The 13470-nt window shown below is 42.1% G+C and overlaps 1 protein-coding gene, 1 long non-coding RNA gene and 2 other non-coding genes across 4 annotated transcripts in view; 3 read left to right on the forward strand and 1 right to left on the reverse strand.

Moving 5' to 3' along the window:
* Window positions 1–6516, reverse strand: part of MICU2 (mitochondrial calcium uptake 2) — a 70895-nt gene extending 64379 nt beyond the window's left edge. Inside the window, exon 1 of the mRNA XM_019715675.2 lies at window positions 6277–6516. Coding sequence (XP_019571234.2) covers window positions 6277–6480 — 204 coding nt within the window. The 5' untranslated portion in view covers window positions 6481–6516. The remainder of the gene's footprint in view (window positions 1–6276) is intronic.
* Window positions 4324–4402, forward strand: LOC141571427 (small nucleolar RNA U2-19). The gene has a single exon (XR_012496170.1). It is a non-coding gene; the product is annotated as a small nucleolar RNA U2-19 (small nucleolar RNA).
* LOC141571426 (small nucleolar RNA U2-30) lies at window positions 4549–4618 on the forward strand. Its single transcript, XR_012496169.1, has one exon. It is a non-coding gene; the product is annotated as a small nucleolar RNA U2-30 (small nucleolar RNA).
* An 84-nt stretch (window positions 6517–6600) lies between the features above and the next one.
* LOC141571091 (uncharacterized) lies at window positions 6601–12632 on the forward strand. Its single transcript, XR_012495634.1, has 2 exons — window positions 6601–6743; window positions 12329–12632. It is a non-coding gene; the product is annotated as an uncharacterized LOC141571091 (long non-coding RNA).
* Window positions 12633–13470: the final 838 nt, after the last annotated feature.

Below are 13470 nucleotides of genomic sequence, written 5' to 3' on the forward strand. Positions count from 1 at the left end.
ACACTCCGGCACAGTCTAGTTTCACGCACTGCTAATATCTTTTTAGTGTCTTTCCCCACCCTTTTCACAAAAATAATCACCACAAATATCATCAGACAACATGAAATAAAAATGTCAAAAAAAAAAAAATAATGTCACTTTTATCATACGAATTTTCTAGACCTCTTATAGCAAATTAAAATAGCTCCATCTTTTAATTACAATGAGTTTTTATAATATTCGTTGATATGCAACAGTCCCACATTTAACGAAACTTGCAAAATCACTTCCCATGTTAATACATTTCTGTTTGACTGTTTAAACATGATGATTAATCCACTCATTACTTTTATTTAAAATTTGTATCCACTTGTTTTAATCAGGTTGTACCCGTAAAATATAAGAGTTCAAAAGTAAATTTAAATAATATCAAAGAAAAACAAATCATCTTTGGTGTTCTCTTACTATTTTAGAATTTTAATAATTTTAAAAGTTAATACCATGAGGCAATATATTACTCATTTTAAACTAACACCAAGGTTTCTTAAAAATAATCTGTTAGGTAATACTTTTTAGCAACATTCGAAAAACCCACCAAAAGAAAGCCATCAGAAAGTCTTGGCAATTGGTCCTACATTCGTTAGAGTTGTTTCTATGCTCTCCTTCAGGAACTCTGTTCAGCTATCCCCTCCCCCTAAATCCATGGGTGTTGTTCCCGTTGCAGTCATTATAGGTCCCTCTGACACAGCCCACAGTTCCTGATTCGACCTCCTAATTTTCCAGAGCAGTTTACACTCCGGTTCTTTTGGCTTTTTTAAAAAATAGCTGGCAAGTATGACATTAGGTCAAACTGCTTTTGCTCCTGTTACAACGCAAAAAAACGTATTATTAAAGGCCAACCCTTGTACCCGCGGACTTGACTCCATGTAACTTCCTGTCTTAAAGACGTCAACCTATAATTACCCCTACAAATCTGTAACAATTTTTTTTTTTTTAAGATTTTATTGGGGAAGGGGGACAGTTCTTTATTGGGGAACAGTGTGTACTTCCAGGACTTTGTTCCAAGTCCAGTTGTTGTCCTTTCAGTCTTAGTTGTGGAGGGCGCAGCTCAGTTCCAGGTCAGGTTGCCATTGCTAGTTGCAGAGGGCGCAGCCCATCATCCCTTGCGGGAGTCGAACTGGCAACCTTGTGGTTGAGAGCCCACTGACCCATGTGGGAATCAAACTGGCAGCCTTCGGAGTTAGGAGCACGGAGCTCTAACCGCCTGAGCCACCGGGCTGGCCCTGTAACAATTTTTGACTCCTTACTGCATCATTCTATCTGCAAATGTCCTCTATTGTCTCACATCTTAAAACAAAAACAAAACCTGTCCTTGGTCTCATATCTCTTGCTTACTGTGCCTTTTAAAATACCCTTTACAGCAACCCTTCTAGAAAGTATCTCTATTCACTTTCTTTGCTTCCTTACTTTAGTCTCTCTTCAACACATTCCAATTCCATTTCTGTTCCCAATATTTCACTGAAATTCCTCTTATTAAGGTCACCAACAACTTCCATATTGCTTCACCCAAAGCTCCATTTTCTGTTCTCACCCTTTCAGCCACAGACTTAAGTGGGCACTCTCTCCTTCTTGAAAAGTTTTCTCATGACTGTGCTGAAATGGTAAGCATACCATTTTGCTACTTATCTAATACTTTTTTTGGGGCTATGCAAATGTCCTACTTGGAGATGACTAAAAAAAACAAACCTGCCATATGAAACTTCTTGCTATACTTACTATAATGATGCTACCATATCCTCTTTATGAGACAGGAAATACTGTTTTATTCCCAGAACTAGTTATGCTTCTGAGCAACTGACTACAGTTATGCGCTGCTTAGTGACACGGACACGTTCTCCGAAACATCATCAGGTGGATTCATCATTGTGGAACATCAGAGCGCGCTACACAAACCTACTGGGCTGTGTGGTGTGCGGCCATCGGCCATCGTGCTGCAGTCCGTCAGCAATGGAATGTCCTTACACGGCACATGACTGCACCATGCAGCATATAACTGGCCCGTTCCCCTCTTTGAACTTGCTGCTAAGTTTAAAATCAAATTCATGACTTCCCTCAAGCTTAATACAGGATCTCACAGCATATATTTTAATCTTTTTTAAAGCTTCATCTTGTATCATTATTTTCCTCTCGATTTAAAAATTGTAATTCGCAGTAGCATTTTTCTAAGCCACTTTAAATCCTTTCAGTATCAAGGTCACCATAAACAAACAAACATTTGAACACAGTTTTAGTCAGTGGGGCAGGTGCCCCTCTCATTTGCCTCAGCTGCTTTTCCAGGTATCCTCTGCCCTCTTCCCTTCATTTGCCTGCCATTTCATTGACTATATCCTTGGCAAGTCAGCTGTCATTTTGTGTTACCTGTGTTGGGAGCTCTCTTCTCGTAGATCCATCAGCCAGAGCTGGCTGTAGCCCCTCTTTCTTCCCCACCTTTGTCAAAGGTGAGGGGAATGGGCACGTGTGTCCAAGGCACAGCTTTCTGGACACTGATTACACATGGGAAGATCGAGCAGCCACATAAATATGGTGGCGATGGATCGAAGACCTTTGAATAAAACGGAATCCGCAAGTCCAAACAGGTATGAATGAATGAATCAATGAATGAATCAATGAATGAAAAGAAAGCCTCACAAAGCCTCAAAGTACCTTCCTCAAAATACTTACTGATTAACAAGCACAAAACATACATTAATTAACTTTATAATGGAGAAACCTGAGAGATAACATCTTAACCAAATGATAATAGTATCATCAGTTGAAATCTACACTGTGTGCCTCCAAACATGATGCATCAAAAGAACAGAGCATGGCCTTAGTGTTATTCCTAACAAAAATGCCTAAATCACGAGGAAACATCAGCCAAATCTAAATGAATGGACATTCTGCAAAGTTAATGTGCCACTACTCAGTGATAAGTGAAAATGCTTTAAAACTGCAAACAAGCATAAGAATATAGATAGATTAAAGTTTGGAGGAAAGGCACACTAATTATAAACTGAATTTAGCCATTTTAAACACAGCTTTAGCTGGGCACTCTATCCATCATCTGTATTTGCGATACACTAATATATGTAATTATTTATGCATTAAATAAACATGATATGGAGACAGGTTTAATAAGTACTCTAATTTCAAAGTGATAGGTTGAGATATCTGTAACAACTGTAATATAATAGGAAAATATCTGAGGTTTCCATCGATGACAAAGTCAGCTGCTTTGAATACTATTGTAGCTTGTTGCCTACATTCGTAATCGAAGAGACTTGTTAAATTCTAGGTCAATGAAAACAAAAATGTAGTATTTTTCTACCTAAATTCATAGACCCCCTAAATTCTACGCCTGGAACTTTTGGGGCCCATGAAGGTCAAGTACTCCTATAGTAGATCCCCGCTGTCCACAAGATAAACATTTCTATCATGCGGCTTAAGGGGCACTTCATGATCTGAACCCCTGCCACAACTCACCCTCAATTTTGAAACTCATGTTTTGCAGCTCACATCCTACTGAGTCAAACTCTTACCTTTAGAGCTCTGTAATGCTATTTCCTTTGCCTGCAATATTCTTCCAGCTCTTTGCCCAGCAAACTTGCAATCATCTGACAGGTGTCAGTTTACATCACTGCTTTAGGAAACCAGGATTTTGTTTGATGAACTTCCAGTGTACCCCCACTGCACCTAGCACTTGCTATCCTATCACAGTATTTCCCACACTGTAAGAAAACTGGGAAGCTTTCTGTAAGAAAACTGGGAAGAACTGTGTCTCGAATCCCCGCTCCCTGCACGCTGCCTGGCACAGAGCAGGCACTTCAATAATTGTGGAATGAAGAAAGGAAAGAAGGGAAATTCAATTTATTTGCTGTTTCATGACCTTGAATTCTACCCTTAATTCCTTATTGACCTTCACAAATGCAAGCTGTTGGTCACAATGGGAACCAGAAGAGTGTGGGACTTAATTAACATAAAATAACTATTTTTACTAGAAAAATCACTTAGTGTGATGATTGAAAATGAAGGGCATTATTACTATAATTATAAATCCATATCGGGAAGATTTTACCGCTTTGCAATACTAAGTAAAATGAGTATACTAAATAAAACATAAAATAAAATAGTTTCGAGATGGCATGTATCTATCTCAGTAATTGTCAACTATGCACACATGACTCCAAAGTGGTCCACGGTGGCCGTGGCAGAGGGACTCACAGGACCCTCTGGGGCTTGGGTGTGTGTGTGTGTGTGTGTGTGTTATCAGAATCGATGGTTCTGAGATCTGATTTTATTGAAGTGGATCAATGATGAAACAGCCAAGTCTGAGCATCAGAAGACCTTCTAGTCCACCTGAGGCATGATCTCTGCAGTTCTGAGAAGCAAAAGTATAAAGTAATATGGAACAGTTAGGGCTCACGTCTGGATGTGTATGTTTATAAACGTGACAGTGGGTAACTCAGGGCATGCTGATGGATGAGATTGTGAGGCTGAGGGATGTATGTGTATGAAAGGCTACTCAGTTCTGAGCAATCATGAAAAGATTTTACTACTGACCTTTGTAACTATGAAGGTTTCTACACTTGATCTGAGCTCACAATTTAAAAAAAAAAAAAAAAAGAGTCAATGAGGGGGAGGGAGTCTAACTGCCTAGGCCTCTCCCTGCTGCACTCAGCCATGGCTGCTGGGAGGAACGCATGCTCATCTTCAAGTCCATTGTGATGATGAAAGGATGAGAACCACTGTATTAAATTGGTCCAACAGCAGATCAAGCCAATGTTATGTCAACAAATCTTGTTAAAAAAAAAATGATAATAAAATGTTTTCTGTATTAGTTTAGGCTGAAAGTACCAAAGGTTAAGAGGAGGGAAGGGAGCTGGGGGGAATTCAAAATACTACACTGATGTAAAGTTTTTAGTGTCATGTCAGGAATTTAAAACACAAACAGACTAGAAGTTGGCCAGGAAGAAAGCAATGAGACATGAACTGAAATCAGACTACAAACTGCTGAAGGGGTAAAACTGAAGTCATGTTCTGGGAAGAGGGTGTGAATCCACTTTGATTGGGAGGCGTGTCTGAGTGGTGACAGGCCACTGTGACTAGAGGGCTCTGAATGACAAAAATAAAGAATATGGATTTTATCAGAGGCAGATCCAGGCACTAATGGTTTCCAAAGAAGTGTACATAGAGTGATATTCTTGGAAAGATTAATCTAAGGGTCCTATAAAGGGTGAATGAAGGGGTTGAGAACAGAAGTAGAGAAACCAATGATGAGTAATAAACTAAACTGCTCAACACAAGATTAACAAAAATGCTGTTAAAACACTAGAAGGTGGATCCTGCCACCTGTAATCAGAAATGATATGAGGATACGGGAGAGTTATTGCACGTGTTATCTACGTGGCATTTTAATTTAACACAAGTAAAAGATATCATCTGTCAATAATTTTAGCTCACAAAGCCTGTTTTTGTCTCTTTTGTTGTATGAGTGTTCCTTGAGTTTTTCATTTAAAAGGCATAATGTAAATCTAACTAACAGAAAAATACTGCTTTTAATTAAAAAAATCCACACACAAAAACGTATTACAATGTCCATAAAATAATTAAAAAGTAGCACTTTTTCAAAATTTCAAATGTTTCACGTAGCCATTTTATACGAAACTAGGAAAGTTGACCTTCACCTTTAAAATGTGGGGAGTTTTGCAAGAAACGCCTTTGCTTAGTGCTCGAGTCCACAGAAGCATTAAGGTTTATGATCGATCATGTGCTAATGTTCCTTACAGTTGATCATAAAATCTGGAAATTATCAGCCGGCTAATTAAATTTACGATTTAAAAAAAGACATCTACCGTATTAGGACAACTTCACCACGCTCTGCAAAGAGGGTAAGGGGTACGCACGACCCCTCCGCGCACGCGTCGCCGACCTGAGAGGGAGGGGCACCGCGCAGGGAGAAGTGTGCGAGTGCAGGGTGGCAGTAAGACACGCCCACACCCATCACCACCGAACTTGTTTCGCCCACTTGTCTGTGGAGCTGGGCTGCTGGCCTCTCTACTCCCGGGAGAGGCGAGACGTACTGTTAAAGTCTCGCGAACTCGCGGGGGCGCGTGGTGGGGGTCTCACTCACCCCCCCGTCCCCCGTCGGAGTCTCCGCGGCGCCGCTGGCACCTTACTCCGCCCCCCCCCCCCCCCGTGGCCCCGGCCTCGGAGGGAGGAGGGCCTCGGTGGCGGCTGGCGGAAAGGGCCCATCCGTACCTGCGCCAAAACCGTGAGGCTGCCCTCGGGCGCCGTCACATTCACGCGGCCATGGTGCCACGCCACTCCCGCTCCTGTCAGCGCCACGCCGGCCACTGCTGCCGCCAAGGGGCCAGGGCCCGGCACGCCACTCCGGCCGGCAGCCAACCCGCGCCGCAGCCTCGCGCCCCAGGCCGCCAGCCGGACGCCTCGGGCCGCCGCCATTTTTACGGAAGCGCCCCATCACGGCCCTCGACGCGAGAACTGTAGCGCCCGTCGGGCCTCGCGAGATCCTGCGGCCTCCGCCCCACACCTCCGAGCCTGCGCCCTGCAAGCGCTGTGAGCGACCTCGGCGCCACCGGCAGGGACCGAGGGAACGCCTTCCGCTGCGGTGGGAACGGCGGAGCTGGAAAGGGGCCGGGACGATCAAACAGGTCCCAGTCCCAGGCTAGACAGAGCCCTGTTGTGGAGGAAGTGCCACGTGTCCCGTAAGCGAGAGTGTCATCCTTTGTTGATGACCGAGGGTTCCTGGGTTAGTGAGCGCTATACCAGGGACAGGAAGACACACTCGTGATAACTGTGGTAAACTGCAGCTTGCCTTCCACTAGGCACGATCCTAGCAGTGAGTGGAGGAACCCCGTGCGGAAGTGGTTGGGGCGCGGAACCGGAATGTTGTGCATCCCTGAGAACTGAATCTGTTCTAAGTTCCCCGAGCCTACCTGTATTAAGAATTTCTTAAAACTGTGTTATGTGCACAAATCTACATAAGCTGCAGGTACTTTCACACAGGCATTTAAAATAACATCAATTAGTTCTCTGGCCTCTTGTAAAACTTTGTTACAAAAAAATTGTTGCTGTTTGTCTCACTTAAGCTACTAAGCAAACTTTTTTAAAATTTAATTTTAGATTGTGGTATAATACATAAAATTTACCATTTTAATCATTTTTAGGTCTACAATTCAGTGGCATTAAGTACATTCACATTCTTGTGCAACCATCACTCCATCTAGAAGCTTTTTCATGTTGCAAAACTGGCAAACGTAGAAAAAAAAGTGTCTTCCTCATCTTTCCTATCATATTCTTGAAAATTTTTTTTCTCCAATTACAGTCGGCAGTTTAAAGTGTACAGCATGGTGGTTAGACATTTATGTAACTTACGAAGTGATCCCCCTGATAAGTCTAGAACCCTCCTGGCACAATACATAGTTATTACAATATTATTGACTTTATTCCCATTGCTGTACTTTACATTACATGACTATTTTGTAACAAACAATTTGTACTTCTTAATCCCTTCATCTTTTCCACTCACCCCCCAATCCCGCTCCCATCTGGCAACCATCAGTATAGTCTCTGTATCTACCTATCCTCATATTCTTGACTGCTCTTTCATTTTTGTCAAATCATATCCCATCCCTCTTTAACTTTGATGAAGTATTTTCTTATAAACTCCCAGAAAAGCCACTCTAATTCAGGCAATCACTATTTACTGAATGTTGAATTTAAACTAAGTTATGATTCAGTGTTTGATGGATCCATTACATCACCTTGGACCAAGTCAGATGCAGCAGCACCCCTCCCCGATGTCCCTGTCATCAGGGATCCAGGTGTTTTCCCCAGTGCAGGTCAGAACAGTACCTCAGTCCTGGCTGTTCCATTGGTCATAAGAAATGATTTAGCTGAGGCAGATGACTTGGCTTTATTTTGTTGCCTCTGATTCGTTAGTCTTGACATTTCAGAGTCACTTTACCTCATGAACTTTGTCTAGCGTCTGAAGTGTCTCTGGCCATTGGAAGCTTTGCGTGGGCACACAGAAATGAGCCAAAGTCAAAGGTGCAAAGAATCCTGATCTTATAATCACTGCCTTCTTGAAGTTTTGCAAAAGTAACAAACAAAACAGAAGGGCCACACTAAATCTAATTTGACAACTTCACTCCTTGGATCATAGGGTCACAATCTACCCTTAGTTAATGTTCCCTTTTTCACAGCCAGCTTGTCTGGATTAACCTGCAGTTAATGGACGCTTCCTCACTTTCTCCCCAGCTGCTGAAACCACCATCAGGGTGCCTTCCGTGGAAGTAGTCAGACTCCCTGTGTACAGGTGTGTGAGCCAGACCACAGGATTCGAATCCTGGCTCTACCGGGATGGTCACTGTGATTTGGGGCAAATTACTTAATCCCCAAGTCTGAGTTTTCACAACTGTAAACAACTCATATGGTTTGGGGTTGGGAATTAAAGGAGAATTCTATAGGAAGTGACTAGCCAAATGTCTGGCACACGGTCGACTCACCACAGATGTCAGTTCACCTTCAAGGTCTGGCTTACTCCTGCCTTCTGATCACAAATGACTGAATGTTCATGATTCCAGATCACTGGCCCATCTAACGTGAGATTTCCCTGCTTGACCTCGTACCACTGGTCTGTTTTTCACCTCTGCTGACCCTTGTAGCTCCTGCCATGTGTCCTTTTTTGGATTATTGAGAACTAGCTTGTTTCTGTGCCCTGGTGATTATAGGACTTGTAGGATATGTTTGGACACCCTGATGTCTTACCTTGTAGCTTATTCTTGATTTCCATAAAACATGGTTAAAATGGTAGGTTATTTATATTCACACTGCTTAAGTCACCCAGTTCCTGTAGCCATTGAATGAAAGCCCACATCTATCACTTAGTCATGACCCCAAACCCCCAATTGGTGGCGTATTTAAAACATTGTATTTCTCCCACAGTTTGTGGCTGAGGATATCTTGTTTTTCTGTTTCCTCAGTGCCCAGCACATGTCAGACATTCAATGAATGAATATATGAATAAGTGACTAAACAGATGGCACAAATGAAACTTTGGTGTGCCTATTTCCATTCTTTGGGCATCAAACATACAGAAATATTCCTTTTGTGTAATTTATTTTCCAAGACAAAAAACTCATTTTAAATTATTTTCTTTTGCTGAAAAATTTTGAACCTACTTGAAAAACTGCTTTGTAATTAGTTTGTGTGTGTGTGTATGTGTGTGTGTGTGTGTCTGTGTGTGTCTGTGTGTGTGTATTTGTGTGTTATGTGCCCAAGCTTCTAGCACTCATTAAAATTTAACGTATTCAAATTTTTCTTTTGCAGAGGAAACAAATTCTTATAATAGAACTAGTCTCAGTCGACTAACCATTCTAAGTATGAAATCTTCCCTGGCAGCTGCTGACATTTGTCTAAGTACATTGACTATATTGGTCTTTTTAGGCTCCAGCTTTGTTCATTTCTTCATCACCAGCTGTAGAGAAAGTCCTTGGCTGGGATGTATTTTCAACCAGGTGGTTTATAAACCAATACCCAAATAAAGAACTGCTTCTAAAGCTATAAGATCTGTTTTATATGGTAGTTGAGAAGAACAGAATAGAAACACCGATAGTTTCGAGATAATTCACTTACTCTGTGCTCTTTTCCTGTAAGAGGGACAAAAGGTATATGGCAGAAAAAGTGTTCTTGAGGGGCTTTACCTTCACTGAAGAGACCAAGTCTGCATTTCAGAATGATGGTGGCAAGGTGGCATTTAATTATTGGACCTTACAGAGGAGGAAGAGTGTGGTGGCAGGAGCCATCAGAAAGGCATCTAGGGAAGGGAGGAGACTTGAGCTGGAACTTGAAAGTGAGAAAGGTTTGGATAGGTAGAGTCCTCCAAAATTGGAGGAATAGTATGGTTGAGAGTATGGGAGAGAACTGGATATAGTGTGCATTTACATGACTTGGAACAGAAGGGCTGGCCTTGAGTGGCTTGGGGGCCACAAGGGTGTCATGCAATAATTTCCACCAATATATGGCACAGCCATCAGCTCTCCTGATCCTCTTCATGTTTGTCTTCGGGGGGTGGGGTGGGTCCATACCTCCTTTCTGGCATCCCCACCCACTTTGTACTTGATTTCCTCTGCATCTCAGACACTGTCTACCCAGTGATTATCTTCTGCTGGTCCAGATTTTATCCTGGCCTTTCTCACCCACTGTCCCCTGGGCTTCTCCAAATTATCTCCCTACTACCTACAACCAAAACTTTTATTTTCCCCGAGTTGTTGATCTTGAACAAAGAAGATAAACTAGCTTTTCTCATGGAAGACATTTACTGTATTGTATTTCCATTTTAAAAGACAAAGTTACTAACTCAAATGCATCTTTGATTTTAGCATGTGTGAGGAAGATAAAATTGCTATCCTGATTCTGACAGATTGTTCACTGTTATATTACAGAATAATGTATAAGATGGATTATCTCAGGTGGAGGAGAAAACATGGAGGGTTTTAAAAGGTGAATTAAGGAGGTTGGACTTATCCTATAGTAATGAAGTAAATGACACACAAATGGACATTATTAAAGGACCATTGCTTGGAATAGACAGAGGTTAAACTATTTATGGTGGATAATTGTGTAGCGGAGGCTATGACTCACTCTCAGAGGCCCCAGATTAGTCCAAAGAATTGCTACTTCTTTTTCTGTGCAGTTTGGGATCATGGGTTAATGTATCTGGATATCATGCTTGATACCAGCATTTGTAGAAATTGGTCAAGATTCAGTCTTACTGGCAGTGAAAGAGCAATGCCAAGAGTCCATTTTCAGTGTCTTTCAGACCCTCCTCTGCTTCTTATTCCCTTCCTATCATCCCAGTTTGCACTCTCATTGCTGTGTGCTTTGATGACTGCAGTCGTCTCTTGACACGTACTGTTGGTTCTCGTCTTTTTCTCCTCTGAAGCATCCCATAGATCTATGTCAGATCAATCTTCCTAAAACATTTCTCTCACTATACTTCCATTAGCTGTGTGATTTAATGTCCGTAACTCTCTATCTCCTTGTCAGAAAATGAGGAAATTGGTTTCAGTTTATTTTTTCAGTTCTAAAATTCTCAGTCTATGCCACTCCAAAGTGACTTTTTTTTTCCTTCTCATTCCTCATACTGTGTTGAGTGTGAAATACATGCCAAACATAGTGGCACACCTTAGAGATGCAAAAACCAATAAGACACAGCTCCTTCCCCTTGTGATGCCCTGTCACAGGCCGGGGTCACCACACGTTGGATTGTAGCCCCTATGCTTCAAACTTGTAAAGCATGTTGCCCCATTTATGTATGTTTATTTCTTAAGTTACGTATTTACAATTAAACGTTGAAAAACACAAAAATTTTAATGATGAGATAAAGGTGAAATAGTGTTTATAAAATAAGATGCAATTAATGTTTTGTTCTCAAAATGTTAATATTTTAGTGAGATCAATGTGATTAAATCAGCTTTGTTAACTTGGACAGTTTTAGGTTGTGAGATACAAAGGTCGGGCATTATGTTCAGTTAATTTAGACATTAGTTTTGAATACCTGTCAAAGCTCAAAAAGATAGTTCACAAAAATACATTAATTCAAATGAAAGGAGTGTATTATTAACTGATGAAATGAAAAATCATGATACTTGTGCCTTTTCAAGCTTTTTATTATAAAAAATATATGCAAAATTAGATAAAATGATGAACTTCATCAAGACGTCAACAGTTACCAACTCACGACCCATCTTGTTTCATCGTACCTCCTCCAAGTCCCCCAACCAGGTTATTATGTTGAGGTCAAGCTCATGCAGTTTTATTCCATGTATTTCATTATGTATTTTTTTAATTGTGTATTTTTAAAACATGAGGACTCATAAGAAAACCCACATACCCAAACCACATTTTGGTTTTGTATTGCTTAATAATGTTTGTAATCCAATGGATACACAAAACTTCACTGAGGAAACAAGTTGTGAAAATTGCATAAAATGCTGGCAAGTCAGGGGTCACCATGGCAATGGGAAGAAGAGTGAAGTCATTGTACAACTGTTGTGTAACAATTCCGTATCACAGAAGAGTGGTGTGTGTTGTAATGAAATACACTTGCAAATGAGTACGGTGTTAGAAGTTGCAAACAGGATTTTCTCTGAAAACACATTTATGGAACAGATTGTGTATGTCCAGGAAATGTGATTATTTTCAAGTCAGTTATACCATCTCCTAAGTTCTGCACAGCCAAACAAGAATGAAAATTAACACTCTTCTTTCCTTTGCCCCTTTTTAGCTGTAAACCATACATCTCAAGCAAATCAAAGATGACGACTAGAGAAGAGTTAAGACAGATGGCACATCCAGATGAGCAAGGGGAAGAAGGGGGCAGGGACTGAAAATCTACTGAAATGTGCCTTGATCCTAGGATTCCAGCTGAAATTTCCAAGTCATTGATATGTATTCATGTGCACTGAGATATCCAGAATATCATAGCCTGTCTTCAACTGTGCAAATGACTAAGGCACGAAGTTGGTGCAAAAGTTCTGCTATTTTTATTGCTTCTTAAAAAAAACAAAAAGAAATTCAATTTCATTATGCTTTCTTTCCTCCAAGAGTAGATCTGTTGGTTACCTCCTGCCTTTCGGCTACTACGCTGTGTGAACATGTGGTTGTAGCACCACTAGCATGAGGTGGTTTGTCCAGCAGGACCAGCAGGGCCAGAGGCTGGTCATCTGGCCTCAGCCTCAGCTTCCTTCAGAAGCTCCTTTGTCCAACTGACTGGGTTGCCCCAAGATTGTTTGGTACTTCAGGGACTCAGAAAAATACACCAAGATGGTCACCATTCAAAGGCTCTCTCAGAGACAAGGTTGGTCAGAAGGTGAGAGGTGCTGGAGACCTGGCAAGGGGTATGGGGGCTGGGTGTGACAGAAGACCCTCCAGCAGCTCGCAGGGTGGACAGATCTGCAGCCTAAACACAAGCAGACTGACGGCTGGGATGCCAGCCACCTGCCGCCTGCTTGGCTCTCAGGTAGGTGATGCAGGTGGCCTTGAGGGATTCAGTCTGGCACAGTGTCTTCCTGACCATGACCACAGTGACTTCTTTCAGTGTGAGGCCTTCAGCTGCAACCTTCGGGTGTTGGGGTGGGGGTGGGAGGGCTTCAGGCCAGGGTAAGGACCAGTGGCCCAAGATGCAGTTCCCTGGCACAGGTGGAACTGTGTGGGGCTGTGTGGCTTTGGGGAGCCAGCAGTTTGTCCGGACCGAGGGGGACTTCTTCAGAAGTTGAGCCAACCCACTTGAATCTGTGAGTGACATGTGGAGCGGCATCTTATTGGGGGTGGATTTCAGTATGGGGGTGTTGGTATATAGAAGAGCCATTCCGGGGGGAGTGATGGGCTGCTGCTGGGCTGCCTGGGGGCAGCGATGATGACAGAGCA

The sequence above is a fragment of the Rhinolophus sinicus genome, linkage group LG04, assembly GCF_036562045.2.
Source record: "Rhinolophus sinicus isolate RSC01 linkage group LG04, ASM3656204v1, whole genome shotgun sequence".
NCBI lineage: Eukaryota > Metazoa > Chordata > Mammalia > Chiroptera > Rhinolophidae > Rhinolophus > Rhinolophus sinicus.